Consider the following 15,736-nt stretch of genomic DNA (forward strand, 5'->3'; position numbering starts at 1 on the left):
GAAAACGGAAACATATACTGCATAACATGTGAACTGTAGTGCCGAACCATTCACTGACTTTTTTCTTCTGGCCTTTTTAACTAGTAGATCCCTATTCTCCGAGAGCGAACACGGCAGCATCATGGGTGTCAGACAGACCAGTGTCGGTCTTGATTGTGACCTTATCAGCAGAAGACTCATCCACACAGATCTCGACCAAAGAAAACTCCTCGACCTTGACCCCGGTGATCTTCTTCATCTTGCCCTTTTCCACAAAAGCGGTCACCTCAGTGTCGTAGGAGGCGGTCTGGTTGAGCTTGTTGAACGTGTGCTCTTTCTTCTTCTTCTGAAGTATCCACACGAACCCACTCTCACAGTTGTGCCCGACCTCCTCGATGTCATCCATAGGAAAGAGGCCTTTCGGGAGGCCAAGCACTTCGAGAAGCTCGACGGTCTTCTTCTTGCAGATATCGTTCCCCTTGTGGACCTCGGCGCCGGCACGGTGGCTCTCAACCAGCTGGGACGCCATTTGAGCACCTTCTTAGCTGGGACTTGTTTGCTTCAGAGTGGGTTTCTAGGTTTTTGAATTGGCAGATGAGCTTGTGGTACTTGAATACTTGATAGATCAGGATCTGATGGTGCTGCCTTATATAGATGGTGCACACTGTAACAGCTACTAAGAGTCTCTACGGTGGATTCATGTGCGGCTGCGCCCGCGCCAACCCACTGAGACTGGCAGCTCTCTTCTGTGGACTTTGTCTCAGATACTTCTTGTTTTGAAGGCAAAAGATGAACGTCTCCCCTTTGGAGCAGGAGCTAGCTCATTATGTCCAGCCATATCTGACCATTGAAATGCCTTATGCTGAACTCCGCACCAGAACACTGGAGCAGGGTTTTGAATTTCGGCCGTAAAAAATGGATTTCGGCCGAATTTCGGCCATCTCGGCCTAGGGCGAAATCTATCTTCCGCCGAAATTGGTCAAATTTGAGAAATTTTGGTCAAATTTTAATCAAATTTCAGTCAAAATTTGGTCAAATTTTGGCCGAAATTTTTAAAAACGACCGAAATTCGGCCATCTCGGCCTAGGGCGAGAAAAATCACAAAACGAAAATCAAAACGCTGCACTGGAGTTGAGCTGGTCACGGATGACTAAATAGACCATTGCTTACACAAGAAGAATCTTCAAGTCTTTTGATCTCGAACGACTAAATTGACCAGTGTAGAATTCCCAGTGATCTTGTCCAATTAAGAAGCTGAGCTCCGTACCAAGTAAAGAAAATAAATAGATTCTTACAAGAAACATGAGTTGGCGATCTCGAGTGATACAAAGTTTAGTTCCCATTGCACTTACACTCGAACAAGCTTTGTGAGCAAAGCAATCCGATGAATGATGGACTAGTTTTCACATAACAATGCGTGCCTGAGAAAAACTTGTTTTCCACATCTACCTGAACCTAAAACAGGGAAATTTTCTCTGATGGCCAGAATAAAAATCAACAACACAGAAAGTCAGAAACAATTCAACAATGCCGCAAGCTGACAAGCTAGATTAGATGTCTATATGCACCATCTGCCAAAGTTTCCCATCTGCAACTTAGCCTCGAGTGCTAACCTCTGTTCCATTTAACTGGCAGGAATTCAGATGGAACATAAGTTGATGTCGAGTGATTCAAAAATGCAACCCCCAAGGTATGTGAGCAAAGCAATGCACCGAATGCTGACAAGGAACATTCACGGAACACTATAATCATAACAATGACAAATTCAAAACCAAATATGTTCCATCAACACATCCAAAGAGGAAGTTCAACAAGAACCACACTGAAGATGTTACATCAAGCATCCGAGTAAGTTTGCTAGGACCACAATCTAACTCCATCTACGATTACAAGATCAGAGACAAGCAAGCAGAACATCCGGGGAACAAGGCAACCTGCAGTTAGACCGGACATCTCACGCCTGTGTCTTCTCCCTTTCACGGTTCCACTGCTCGATCTTCAGCCTCCTCTCCTCGCTGCCCTCCCTGACCGGGCTCCTAGTCCTAGACCAGCGTCGCCGCCGCCTGATCCCACCGTTGTCATAGTTGCGATTCCTCTCACTGCTCCTCCAGCTATGGTGGTACTAGTCACCATAGTCGCCGCGGTCCAAGCTGCCTCCATAGTAATGTTGGGGAACGTAGTAATTTCAAAAAAATTCCTACACACACGCAAGATCATGGTGATGCATAGCAACGAGAGGGGAGAGTGTTCATCCACGTACCCTCGTAGACCGTAAGCGGAAGCGTTAGCACAACGCGGTTGATGTAGTCGTACGTCTTCACGATCCGACCGATCCAAGCACCGAACGTACGGAGCCTCCGAGTTCAGCACATGTTTAGCTCGATGACGATCTCCGGCCTCCGATCCAGCCGAGCTCCGGAGATGAGTTCCGTCAGCACGACGGCGTGGTGACGATGATGATGTTCTACCGGCGCAGAGCTTCGCCTAGACTCCGCGACGATATGACCGAGGTGGAATATGGTGGAAGGGGGCACCGCACACGGCTAAGGAACGATCCGTAGATCAACTTGTGTGTCTATGGGGTGCCCCCCGCCCCCGTATATAAAGGAGGGAGGGGGGAGGCCGGCCGGCCCCTTTGGGCGCGCCAAGGGAGGAGGAATCCTCCTCCTAGTAGGAGTAGGACTCCTCCTTTCCTACTCCTACTAGGAGGGGGAAGGAAGGGGGAGAGGGGGAAGGAAAGGGGGCCCCCCCCTCCTAGTCCAATTCGGACCAGAGGGGGGAGGGGGCGCGCGGCCCATGCTGGCCGCCCCTCTCTCCTTTCCCCTAAGGCCCATAGGCCCAATACTCTCCCGGGGGGTTCCGGTAACCCCCCCGGCACTCCGGTTTTCTCCGAAATCACCCGGAACCTTTCCGGTGTCCGAATATAGCCGTCCAATATATCAATCTTTATGTCTCGGCCATTTCGAGACTCCTCGTCATGTTCGTGATCACATCCAGGACTCCGAACAAACTTCGGTACATCAAAACTTATAAACTCATAATAAAACTGTCATCGAAACGTTAAGCGTGCGGACCCTACGGGTTCGAGAACTATGTAGACATGACCTAGAACCATTCTCGGTCAATAACCAATAGCGGGACCTGGATGCCCATATTGGTTCCTACATATTCTACGAAGATCTTTATCGGTCAAACCGCATAACAACATACGTTGTTCCCTTTGTCATCGGTATGTTACTTGCCCGAGATTTGATCGTCGGTATCCAATACCTAGTTCAATCTCGTTACCGGCAAGTATCTTTACTCGTTCCGTAATACATCATCTCATAACTAACTCATTAGTTACATGCTTGCAAGGCTTAGGTGATGAGTATTACCGAGAGGGCCCAGAGATACCTCTCCGACAATCGGAGTGACAAATCCTAATCTCGAATTATGCCAACCCAACATGTACCTTCGGAAACACCTGTAGAGCACCTTTATAATCACCCAGTTACGTTGTGACGTTTGGTAGCACACAAAGTGTTCTTCCGGTAAACGGGAGTTGCACAATCTCATAGTTGCAGGAACTTTGTATAAGTCATGAAGAAAGCAATAGTAGTATACTAAACGATCAAGTGCTGGGCTAACGGAATGGGTCATGTCAATCACACCATTCTCCTAATGATGTGATCCCACTAATCAAATGACAACACATGTCTATGGTTAGGAAACATAACCATCTTTGATTAATGAGCTAGTCAAGTAGAGGCATACTAGTGACTATAGTTTTGTCTATGTATTCAAACATGTATTCTGTTTCTGGTTAATACAATTCTAGCATGAATAATAAACATTTATCATGATATGAGGAAATAAATAATAACTTTATTATTGCCTCTAGGGCATATTTCCTTCAGTCTCCCACTTGCACTAGAGTCAATAATCTAGATTACATGGTAATGATTCTAACACCCATGGAGTCTTGGTGCTGATCATGTTTTGCTCGTGAGAGAGGCTTAGTCAACGGGTCTGTAACATTCAGATCTGTATGTATCTTGCAAATCTCTATGTCTCCCACTTGGACTTGGTCCCGAATGGAATTGAAGCGTCTCTTGATGTGCTTGGTCCTCTTGTAAAATCTGGATTCCTTTGCCAAGGCAATTGCACCAGTATTGTCACAGAAGATCTTTATTGGTCCCGATGCACTAGGTATGACACCTAGATCAGAAATGAACCCTTCATTCGCTGCTTCCGAAGCAGCTATGTACTCCGCTTCACATGTAGATCCCGCCACGATGCTTTGTTTAGAACTGCACCAACTTACAGCTCCACCGTTTAATAAAAACACGTATCCGGTTTGCGATTTAGAATCGTCCGGATTAGTGTCAAAGCTTGCATCGACGTAACCATTTACGACTAGCTCTTTGTCACCTCCATATATGAGAAACATATCCTTAGTCCTTTTCAGGTATTTCAGGATGTTCTTGACCGTTGTCCAGTGATCCACTCCTGGATTACTTTGGTACCTTCCTGCCAAGCTTATTGCTAAGCATACGTCAGGTCTGGTACACAACATTGCATACATGATAGAGCCTATGGCTGAAGCATAGGGAACATTTTTCATTTTCTCTCTATCTTTTGCTGTGGTCGGGCATTGAGTTTGACTCAACTTCACACCTTGTAACATGACTTCCAGAATAGGATTACCGTACCACTCTGGTGCGGATCTTACTCTGGTAGACCTACGAGGTTCAGTAGGAACTTGATCTGAAGTTTCATGATCAATATCATTAGCTTCTTCACTAATTGGTGTAGTCGTCACAGGAACCGATTCTCGTGATGAACTACTTTCCAATAAGGGAGTAGATACAGTTATCTCATCAAGTTCTACTTTCCTCCCACTCACTTCTTTCGAGAGAAACTACTTCTCTAGAAAGGATCCATTCTTTAGCAACGAATGTCTTGCCTTCGGATCTGTGATAGAAGGTGTACCCAACAGTCTCTTTTGGGTATCCTATGAAGACACATTTCTCCGATTTGGGTTCGAGCTTATCTGGTTGAAGTTTCTTCACATAAGCATCGCAGCCCCAAACTTTAAGAAACGAAAACTTTGGTTTCTTGCCAAACCACAGTTCATAAGGCGTCGTCTCAACGGATTTTGATGGTGCCCTATTTAACGTGAATGCGGCCGTTTCTAAAGCATAACCCCAAAACGATAGCGGTAAATCGGTAAGAGACATCATAGATCGCACCATATCAAGTAAAGTACGATTACGACGTTCGGACACACCATTTCGTTGTGATGTTCCGGGTGGCGTGAGTTGCGAAACTATTCCGCATTGTTTCAAATGTAAACCAAACTCGGAACTCAAATATTCTCCTCCACGATCAGATCGTAGAAACTTTATTTTCTTGTTACGATGATTTTCCACTTCACTCTGAAATTCTTTGAACTTTTCAAATGTTTCAGACTTGTGCTTCATTAAGTAAATATACCCATATCTGCTCAAATCATCTGTGAAGGTGAGAAAATAACGATATCCGCCAGGAGCCTCAACATTCATCGGACCACATACATCTGTATGTATGATTTCCAACAAATCTGTTGCTCTCTCCATAGTTCCGGAGAACGGTGTTTTAGTCATCTTGCCCATGAGGCACGGTTCGCAAGTACCAAGTGATTCATAATCAAGTGATTCCAGAAGTCCATCAGTATGGAGTTTCTTCATGCGTTTTACACCGATATGACCTAAACGGCAGTGCCACAAATAAGTTTCACTATCATTATCAACTCTTCATCTTTTGGCTTCAACATTATGAATATGTGTGTCACTACTATCGAGATTCAATAAAAATAGACCACTCTTTAAGGGTGCATGACCATAAAAGATATTACTCATATAAATAGAACAACCATTATTCTCTGATTTAAATGAATAACCGTCTCGCATCAAACAAGATCCAGATATAATGTTCATGCTCAACGCTGGCATCAAATAACAATTATTCAGGTCTAAAACTAATCCCGAAGGTAGATGTAGAGGTAGCGTGCCGACCGCGATCACATCGACTTTGGAACCGTTTCCCACGTGCATCGTCACCTCGTCCTTGGCCAGTGCTCGCTTATTCCGTAGTCCCTGTTTCGAGTTGCAAATATTAGCAACAGAACCAGTATCAAATACCCAGGTGCTACTACGAGCTCTAGTTAGGTACACATCAATAACATGTATATCACATATACCTTTGTTCACTCTGCCATCCTTCTTATCCGCCAAATACTTGGGGCAGTTCCGCTTCCAGTGACCAGTCTGCTTGCAGTAGAAGCACTCAGTTTCAGGCTTAGGTCCAGACTTTGGTTTCTTCTCTTGAGCAGCAACTTTCTTGCCGTTCTTTTTGAAGTTCCCCTTCTTCTTCCCTTTGCCCTTTTTCTTGAAACTAGTGGTCTTGTTGACAATCAACACTTGATGCTCCTTCTTGATTTCTACCTCCGCGGCTTTTAGCATTGCGAAGAGCTCGGGAATAGTCTTGTTCATCCCTTGCATATTATAGTTCATCACAAAGCTCTTGTAGCTTGGTGGCAGTGATTGGAGAATTCTGTCAATGACACTATCATCAGGAAGATTAACTCCCAGTTGAATCAAGTGATTATTATACCCAGACATTCTGAGTATGTGTTCACTGACAGAACTATTCTCCTCCATCTTGCAGCTATAGAACTTATTGGAGACTTCATATCCCTCAATCCGGGCATTTTCTTGAAATATTAACTTCAACTCCTGGAACATCTCATATGCTCCATGACGTTCAAAACGTCGTTGAAGACCCGGTTCTAAGCCGTAAAGCATGGCACACTGAACTATAGAGTAGTCATCAGCTTTGCTCTGCCAGACGTTCTTAACGTCGTCAGTTGCATCAGCAGCAGGCCTGGCACCCAGCGGTGCTTCCAGGACGTAACTTTTCTGTGCAGCAATGAGGATAATCCTCAGGTTACGGACCCAGTCCGTGTAATTGCTACCATCATCTTTCAACTTTGCTTTCTCAAGGAACGCGTTAAAATTCAACGGAACAACAGCACGAGCCATTTATCTACAAACAAACATAGACAAGCAAGATACTATCAGGTACTAAGTTCATGATAAATTTAAGTTCAATTAATCATATTAAGAACTCCCACTTAGACAGACATCTCTCTAGTCATCTAAGTGATCACGTGATCCAAATCAACTAAACCATAACCGATCATCACGTGAGATGGAGTAGTTTTCAATGGTGAACATCACTATGTTGATCATATCTACTATATGATTCACGCTCGACCTTTCGGTCTCCGTGTTCCGAGGCCATATCTGCATATGCTAGGCTCGTCAAGTTTAACCTGAGTATTCCGCGTGTGCAAAACTGGCTTGCACCCGTTGTAGATGGACGTGAGCTTATCACATCCGATCATCACGTGGTGTCTCGGCACGACGAACTTTGGCAACGGTGCATACTCAGGGAGAACACTTCTTGATAATTTTAGTGAGAGATCATCTTAAAATGCTACCATCAATCAAATCAAGATAAGATGCATAAAGGATAAACATCACATGCAATCAATATAAGTGATATGATATGGCCATCATCATCTTGTGCTTGTGATCTCCATCTCCGAAGCACCGTCGTGATCACCATCGTCACCGGCGCGACACCTTGATCTCTATCATAGCATCGTTGTTTTTTACGCCATCTATTGCTTCTACAACTATCGCTACCACTTAGTGATAAAGTAAAGCAATTACAGGGCGTTTGCATTTCATACAATAAAGCGACAACCATATGGCTCCTGCCAGTTGCCGATAACTTCGGTTACAAAACATGATCATCTCATACAATAAAATATAGCATCACGTCTTGACCATATCACATCACAACATGCCCTGCAAAAACAAGTTAGACGTCCTCTACTTTGTTGTTGCAAATTTTACGTGGCTGCTACGGGCTTAGCAAGAACCGTTCTTACCTACGCATCAAAAACCACAACGATAGTTCGTCAAGTTGGTGCTGTTTTAACCTTCGCAAGGACCGGGCGTAGCCACACTCGATTCAGCTAAAGTGAGAGAGACAGACACCCGCCAGCCACCTTTAAGCACGAGTGCTCGTAACGGTGAAACCAGTCTTGCATAAGCGTACGCGTAATGTCGGTCCGGGCCGCTTCATCTTACAATACCGCCGAACCAAAGTATGACATGCTGGTAAGCAGTATGACTTGTATCGCCCACAACTCACTTGTGTTCTACTCATGCATATAACATCAACGCATAAAACCTAGGCTTTGATGCCACTGTTGGGGAACGTAGTAATTTCAAAAAAATTCCTACGCACACGCAAGATCATGGTGATGCATAGCAACGAAAGGGGAGAGTGTTCGTCCACGTACCCTCGTAGACCGTAAGCGGAAGCGTTAGCACAACACGGTTGATGTAGTCATACGTCTTCATGATCCGACCGATCCAAGCACCGAACGTACGGAGCCTCCGAGTTCAGCACACATTCAGCTCGATGAAGATCTCCGGCCTCCGATCCAGCCGAGCTCCGAAGATGAGTTCCGTCAGCACGACGGCGTGGTGACGATGATGATGTTCTACCGGCGCAGAGCTTCGCCTAAACTCCACGACGATATGACCAAGGTGGAATATGGTGGAAGGGGGCACCGCACACGGCTAAGGAACGATCCGTAGATCAACTTGTGTGTCTATGGGGTGCCCCCGCCCCCGTATATAAAGGAGGGAGGGGGGAGGCCGGCCAGCCCCTTTGGGCGCGATAAGGGAGGAGGAATCCTCCTCCTAGTAGGAGTAGGACTCCTCCTTTCCTACTCCTACTAGGAGGGGGAAGGAAGGGGGAGAGGGGGAAGGAAAGGGGGGGCGCCGCCCCCCCTCCTAGTCCAATTCGGACCAGAGGGGGAGGGGGTGCACGGCCCATGCTGGCCGCCCCTCTCTCCTTTCCCCTAAGGCCCATAGGCCCAATACTCTCCCGGGGGGTTCCGGTAACCCCCCCGGCACTCCGGTTTTCTCCGAAATCACCCGGAACCTTTCCGGTGTCCGAATATAGTCGTCCAATATATCAATCTTTATGTCTCGACCATTTCGAGACTCCTCATCATGTCCGTGATCACATCTGGGACTCCGAACAAACTTCGGTACATCAAAACTTATAAACTCATAATAAAACTGTCATCGAAACGTTAAGCGTGCGGACCCTACGGGTTCGAGATCTAGGTAGACATGACCTAGAACCATTCTCGGTCAATAACCAATAGCGGGACCTGGATGCCCATATTGGTTCCTACATATTCTACGAAGATCTTTATCGGTCAAACCGCATAACAACATACGTTGTTCCCTTTGTCATCGGTATGTTACTTGCCCGAGATTTGATCGTCGGTATCCAATACCTAGTTCAATCTCGTTACCGACAAGTCTCTTTACTCGTTCCATAATACATCATCTCATAATGAACTCATTAGTTACATGCTTGCAAGGCTTAGGTGATGAGTATTACCGAGAGGGCCCAGAGATACCTCTCCGACAGTCGGAGTGACAAATCCTAATCCCGAATTATGCCAACCCAACATGTACCTTCGGAAACACCTGTAGAGCACCTTTATAATCACCCAGTTACGTTGTGACGTTTGGTAGCACACAAAGTGTTCTTCCGGTAAACGGGAGTTGCACAATCTCATAGTTGCAGGAACTTTGTATAAGTCATGAAGAAAGCAATAGCAGTATACTAAACGATCAAGTGCTAGGCTAACGGAATGGGTCATGTCAATCACATCATTCTCCTAATAATGTGATCCCACTAATCAAATGACAACACATGTCTATGGTTAGGAAACATAACCATCTTTGATTAATGAGCTAGTCAAGTAGAGGCATACTAGTGACTATAGTTTTGTCTATGTATTCAAACATGTATTATGTTTCCGGTTAATACAATTCTAGCATGAATAATAAACATTTATCATGATATGAGGAAATAAATAATAACTTTATTATTGCCTCTAGGGCATATTTCCTTCAGTCTCCCACTTGCACTAGAGTCAATAATCTAGATTACATGGTAATGATTCTAACACCCATGGAGTCTTGGTGCTGATCATGTTTTGCTCGTGAGAGAGGCTTAGTCAACGGGTCTGTAACATTCAGATCTGTATGTATCTTGCAAATCTCTATGTCTCCCACTTGGACTTGGTCCCGGATGGAATTGAAGCGTCTCTTGATGTGCTTGGTCCTCTTGTGAAATCTTGATTCCTTTGCCAAGGCAATTGCACCAGTATTGTCACAGAAGATCTTCATTGGTCCCGATGCACTAGGTATGACACCTAGATCGGAAATGAACTCCTTCATTCGCTGCTTCCGAAGCAGCTATGTACTCCGCTTCACATGTAGATCCCACCACGACGCTTTGTTTAGAACTGCACCAACTTACAGCTCCATCGTTTAATAAAAACACGTATCCGGTTTGCGATTTAGAATCGTCCGGATTAGTGTCAAAGCTTGCATCGACGTAACCATTTACGACTAGCTCTTTGTCACCTCCATATATGAGAAACATATCCTTAGTCCTTTTCAGGTATTTCAGGATGTTCTTGACCGTTGTCCAGTGATCCACTCCTGGATTACTTTGGTACCTTCCTGCCAAGCTTATTGCTAAGCATACGTCAGGTCTGGTACACAACATTGCATACATGATAGAGCCTATGGCTGAAGCATAGGGAACATTTTTCATTTTCTCTCCATCTTCTGCTGTGGTCGGGCATTGAGTTTGACTCAACTTCACACCTTGTAACATGACTTCTAGAATAGGATTACCGTACCACTCTGGTGCGGATCTTACTCTGGTAGACCTACGAGGTTCAGCAGAAACTTGATCTGAAGTTTCATGATCAATATCATTAGCTTCTTCACTAATTGGTGTAGTCGTCACAGGAACCGGTTCTCGTGATGAACTACTTTCCAATAAGGGAGTAGATACAGTTATCTCATCAAGTTCTACTTTCCTCCCACTCACTTCTTTCGAGAGAAACTCCTTCTGTAGAAAGGATTCATTCTTTAGCAATGAATGTCTTGCCTTCGGATCTGTGATAGAAGGTGTACCCAACAGTCTCTTTTGGGTATCCTATGAAGACACATTTCTCCGATTTGGGTTCGAGCTTATCTGGTTGAAGTTTCTTCACATAAGCATCGCAGCCCCAAACTTTAAGAAACGAAAACTTTGGTTTCTTGCTAAACCACAGTTCATAAGGCGCCGTCTCAACGGATTTTGATGGTGCCCTATTTAACGTGAACGCGGCCGTCTCTAAAGCATAACCCCACAATGATAGCGGTAAATCGGTAAGAGACATCATAGATCGCACCATATCAAGTAAAGTACGATTACGACGTTCGGACACACCATTTCGTTGTGGTGTTCCGGGTGGCGTGAGTTGCGAAACTATTCCGCATTGTTTCAAATGTAAACCAAACTCGTAACTCAAATATTCTCCTCCACGATCAGATCGTAGAAACTTTATTTTCTTGTTATGATGATTTTCCACTTCACTCTGAAAATCTTTGAACTTTTCAAATGTTTCAGACTTGTGCTTCATTAAGTAAATATACCCATATCTGTTCAAATCATCTGTGAAGGTGAGAAAATAACGATATCCGCCACAAGCCTCAACATTCATCGGACCACATACATCTGTATGTATGATTTCCAACAAATTTGTTGCTCTCTCCATAGTTCCGGAGAACGGTGTTTTAGTCATCTTGCCCATGAGGCACGGTTCGCAAGTACCAAGTGATTCATAATCAAGTGATTCCAGAAGTCCATCAGTATGGAGTTTCTTCATGCGTTTTACACCGATATGACCTAAACGGCAGTGCCACAAATAAGTTTCACTATCATTATCAACTCTTCATCTTTTGGCTTCAACATTATGAATATGTGTGTCACTACTATCGAGATTCAATAAAAATAGACCACTCTTTAAGGGTGCATGACCATAAAAGATATTACTCATATAAATAGAACAACCATTATTCTCTGATTTAAATGAATAACCGTCTCGCATCAAACAAGATCCAGATATAATGTTCATGCTCAACGCTGGCACCAAATAACAATTATTCAGGTCTAAAACTAATCCCGAAGGTAGATGTAGAGGTAGCGTGCCGACCGCAATCACATCGACTTTGGAACCGTTTCCCACGCGCATCGTCACCTCGTCCTTGGCCAGTGCTTGCTTATTCCGTAGTCCCTGTTTCGAGTTGCAAATATTAGCAACAGAACTAGTATCAAATATCCAGGTGCTACTACGAGCTCTAGTTAGGTACACATCAATAACATGTATATCACATATACCTTTGTTCACTTTGCCATCCTTCTTATCCGCCAAATATTTGGGGCAGTTCCGCTTCCAGTGACCAGTCTGCTTGCAGTAGAAGCACTCAGTTTCAGGCTTAGGTCCAGACTTGGGTTTCTTCTCTTGAGCGGCAACTTTCTTGCCGTTCTTTTTGAAGTTCCCCTTCTTCTTCCCTTTGCCCTTTTTCTTGAAACTAGTGGTCTTGTTGACCATCAACACTTGATGCTCCTTCTTGATTTCTACCTCTGCGGCTTTTAGCATTGCGAAGAGCTCGGGAATAGTCTTGTTCATCCCTTGCATATTATAGTTCATCACAAAGCTCTTGTAGCTTGGTGGCAGTGATTGGAGAATTCTGTCAATGACACTATCATCAGGAAGATTAACTCCCAGTTGTATCAAGTGATTATTATACCCAGACATTCTGAGTATGTGTTCACTGACAGAACTATTCTCCTCCATCTTGCAGCTATAGAACTTATTGGAGACTTCATATCCCTCAATCCGGGCATTTTCTTGAAATATTAACTTCAACTCCTGGAACATCTCATATGCTCCATGACGTTCAAAACGTCGTTGAAGACCCGGTTCTAAGCCGTAAAGCATGGCACACTGAACTATAGAGTAGTCATCAGCTTTGCTCTGCCAGACGTTCTTAACGTCGTCAGTTGCATCAGCAGCAGGCCTGGCACCCAACGGTGCTTCCAGGACGTAACTTTTCTATGCAGCAATGAGGATAATCCTCAGGTTACGGACCCAGTCCGTGTAATTGCTACCATCATCTTTCAACTTTGCTTTCTCAAGGAACGCGTTAAAATTCAATGGAATAACAGCACGAGCCATCTATCTACAAACAAATATAGACAAGCAAGATACTATCAGGTACTAAGTTCATGATAAATTTAAGTTCAATTGATCATATTAAGAACTCCCACTTAGACAAACATCTCTCTAGTCATCTAAGTGATCACGTGATCCAAATCAACTAAACCATAACCGATCATCACGTGAGATGGAGTAGCTTTCAATGGTGAACATCACTATGTTGATCATATCTACTATATGATTCACGCTCGATCTTTCGGTCTCCGTGTTCCGAGGCCATATCTGCATATGCTAGGCTCGTCAAGTTTAACCTGAGTATTCCGCGTGTGCAAAACTGGCTTGCACCCGTTGTAGATGGACGTGAGCTTATCACACCCGATCATCACGTGGTGTCTCGACACGACGAACTTTGGCAACGGTGCATACTCAGGGAGAACACTTCTTGATAATTTTAGTGAGAGATCATCTTAAAATGCTACCGTCAATCAAAGCAAGATAAGATGCATAAAGGATAAACATCACATGCAATCAATATAAGTGATATGATATGGCCATCATCATCTTGTGCTTGTGATCTCCATCTCCGAAGCACCGTCGTGATCACCATCGTCACCGGCGCGACACCTTGATCTCTATCATAGCATCGTTGTTGTTTACGCCATCTATTGCTTCTACAACTATCGCTACCACTTAGTGATAAAGTAAAGCAATTACAGGGCGTTTGCATTTCATACAATAAAGCGACAACCATATGGCTCCTGCCAGTTGCCGATAACTTCGGTTACAAAACATGATCATCTCATACAATAAAATATAGCATCACGTCTTGACCATATCACATCACAACATGCCCTGCAAAAACAAGTTAGACGTCCTCTACTTTGTTGTTGCAAATTTTACGTGGCTGCTACGGGCTTAGCAAGAACCGTTCTTACCTACGCATCAAAAACCACAACGATAGTTCGTCAAGTTGGTGCTGTTTTAACCTTCGCAAGGACCGGGCGTAGCCACACTCGATTCAGCTAAAGTGAGAGAGACAGACACCCGCCAGCCACCTTTAAGCACGAGTGCTCGTAACGGTGAAACCAGTCTCGCGTAAGCGTACGCGTAATGTCGGTCCGGGCCGCTTCATCTTACAATACCGCCGAACCAAAGTATGACATGCTGGTAAGCAGTATGACTTGTATCGCCCACAACTCACTTGTGTTCTACTCGTGCATATAACATCAACGCATAAAACCTAGGCTCTGATGCCACTGTTGGGGAACATAGTAATTTTAAAAAATTTCCTACGCACACGCAAGATCATGGTGATGCATAGCAACGAGAGGGGAGAGTGTTCGTCCACGTACCCTCGTAGACCGTAAGCAGAAGTGTTAGCATAACGCGGTTGATGTAGTCGTACGTTTTCATGATCCGACCGATCCAAGCACCGAACGTACGGAGCCTCCAAGTTCAGCACACGTTCAGCTCGATGACGATCTCCGGCCTCCGATCCAGCTGAGCTCCAGAGATGAGTTCCGTCAGCACGACGACGTGGTGACGATGATGATGTTCTACCGGCGCAGAGCTTCGCCTAAACTCCGCGACGATATGTCCGAGGTGGAATATGGTGGAAGGGGGCACCGCACACGGCTAAGGAACGATCCGTAGATCAACTTGTGTGTCTATGGGGTGCCCCCCGCCCCCGTATATAAAGGAGGGAGGGGGGAGGCCGGCCGGCCCCTTTGGGCGCGCCAAGGGAGGAGGAATCGTCCTCCTAGTAGGAGTAGGACTCCTCCTTTCCTACTCCTACTAGGAGGGGGAAGGAAGGGGGAGAGGGGGAAGGAAAGGGGGGGCGCCGCCCCCCCCCCTCCTAGTCCAATTAGGACCAGAGGGGGGAGGGGCGCGCGGCCCATGCTGGCCGCCCCTCTCTCCTTTCCCCTAAGGCCCATAGGCCCAATACTCTCCCGGGGGGTTCCGGTAACCCCCCCGGCACTCCGGTTTTCTCCGAAATCACCCAGAACCTTTCCGGTGTCCGAATATAGTCGTCCAATATATCAATCTTTATGTCTCGACCATTTCGAGACTCCTCGTCATGTCCGTGATCACATCCGGGACTCCGAACAAACTTTGGTACATCAAAACTTATAAACTCATAATAAAACTGTCATCGAAATGTTAAGCGTGCGGACCCTACGGGTTCGAGAACTATGTAGACATGACCTAGAACCATTCTCGGTCAATAACCAATAGCGGGACCTGGATGCCCATATTGGTTCCTACATATTCTACGAAGATCTTTATCGGTCAAACCGCATAACAACATACATTGTTCCCTTTGTCATCGGTATGTTACTTATCCGAGATTTGATCGTCGGTATCCAATACCTAGTTCAATCTCGTTACCGGCAAGTCTCTTTACTCATTCCGTAATACATCATCTCATAACTAACTCATTAGTTACATGCTTGCAAGGCTTAGGTGATGAGTATTACCGAGAGGGCCCAGAGATACCTCTCCGACAATCGGAGTGACAAATCCTAATCTCGAATTATGCCAACCCAACATGTACCTTCGGAAACACCT

General features: G+C 45.1%; 1 protein-coding gene across 1 annotated transcript; it reads right to left on the reverse strand.

Annotated features, from left to right (window-relative positions):
- Nucleotides 1-22: 22 nt before the first annotated feature.
- Nucleotides 23-579, reverse strand: LOC123172670 (uncharacterized). The gene has a single exon (XM_044589613.1). It carries the CDS (start codon nt 506-508, stop codon nt 92-94), a length of 417 nt encoding a protein of 138 aa, XP_044445548.1. The 5' UTR covers nt 509-579; the 3' UTR covers nt 23-91.
- Between the last annotated feature and the right edge of the window lie 15,157 nt (nt 580-15,736).

This window comes from Triticum aestivum, unplaced genomic scaffold (assembly GCF_018294505.1).
Source record: "Triticum aestivum cultivar Chinese Spring unplaced genomic scaffold, IWGSC CS RefSeq v2.1 scaffold28729, whole genome shotgun sequence".
NCBI classification, from domain to species: domain Eukaryota; kingdom Viridiplantae; phylum Streptophyta; class Magnoliopsida; order Poales; family Poaceae; genus Triticum; species Triticum aestivum.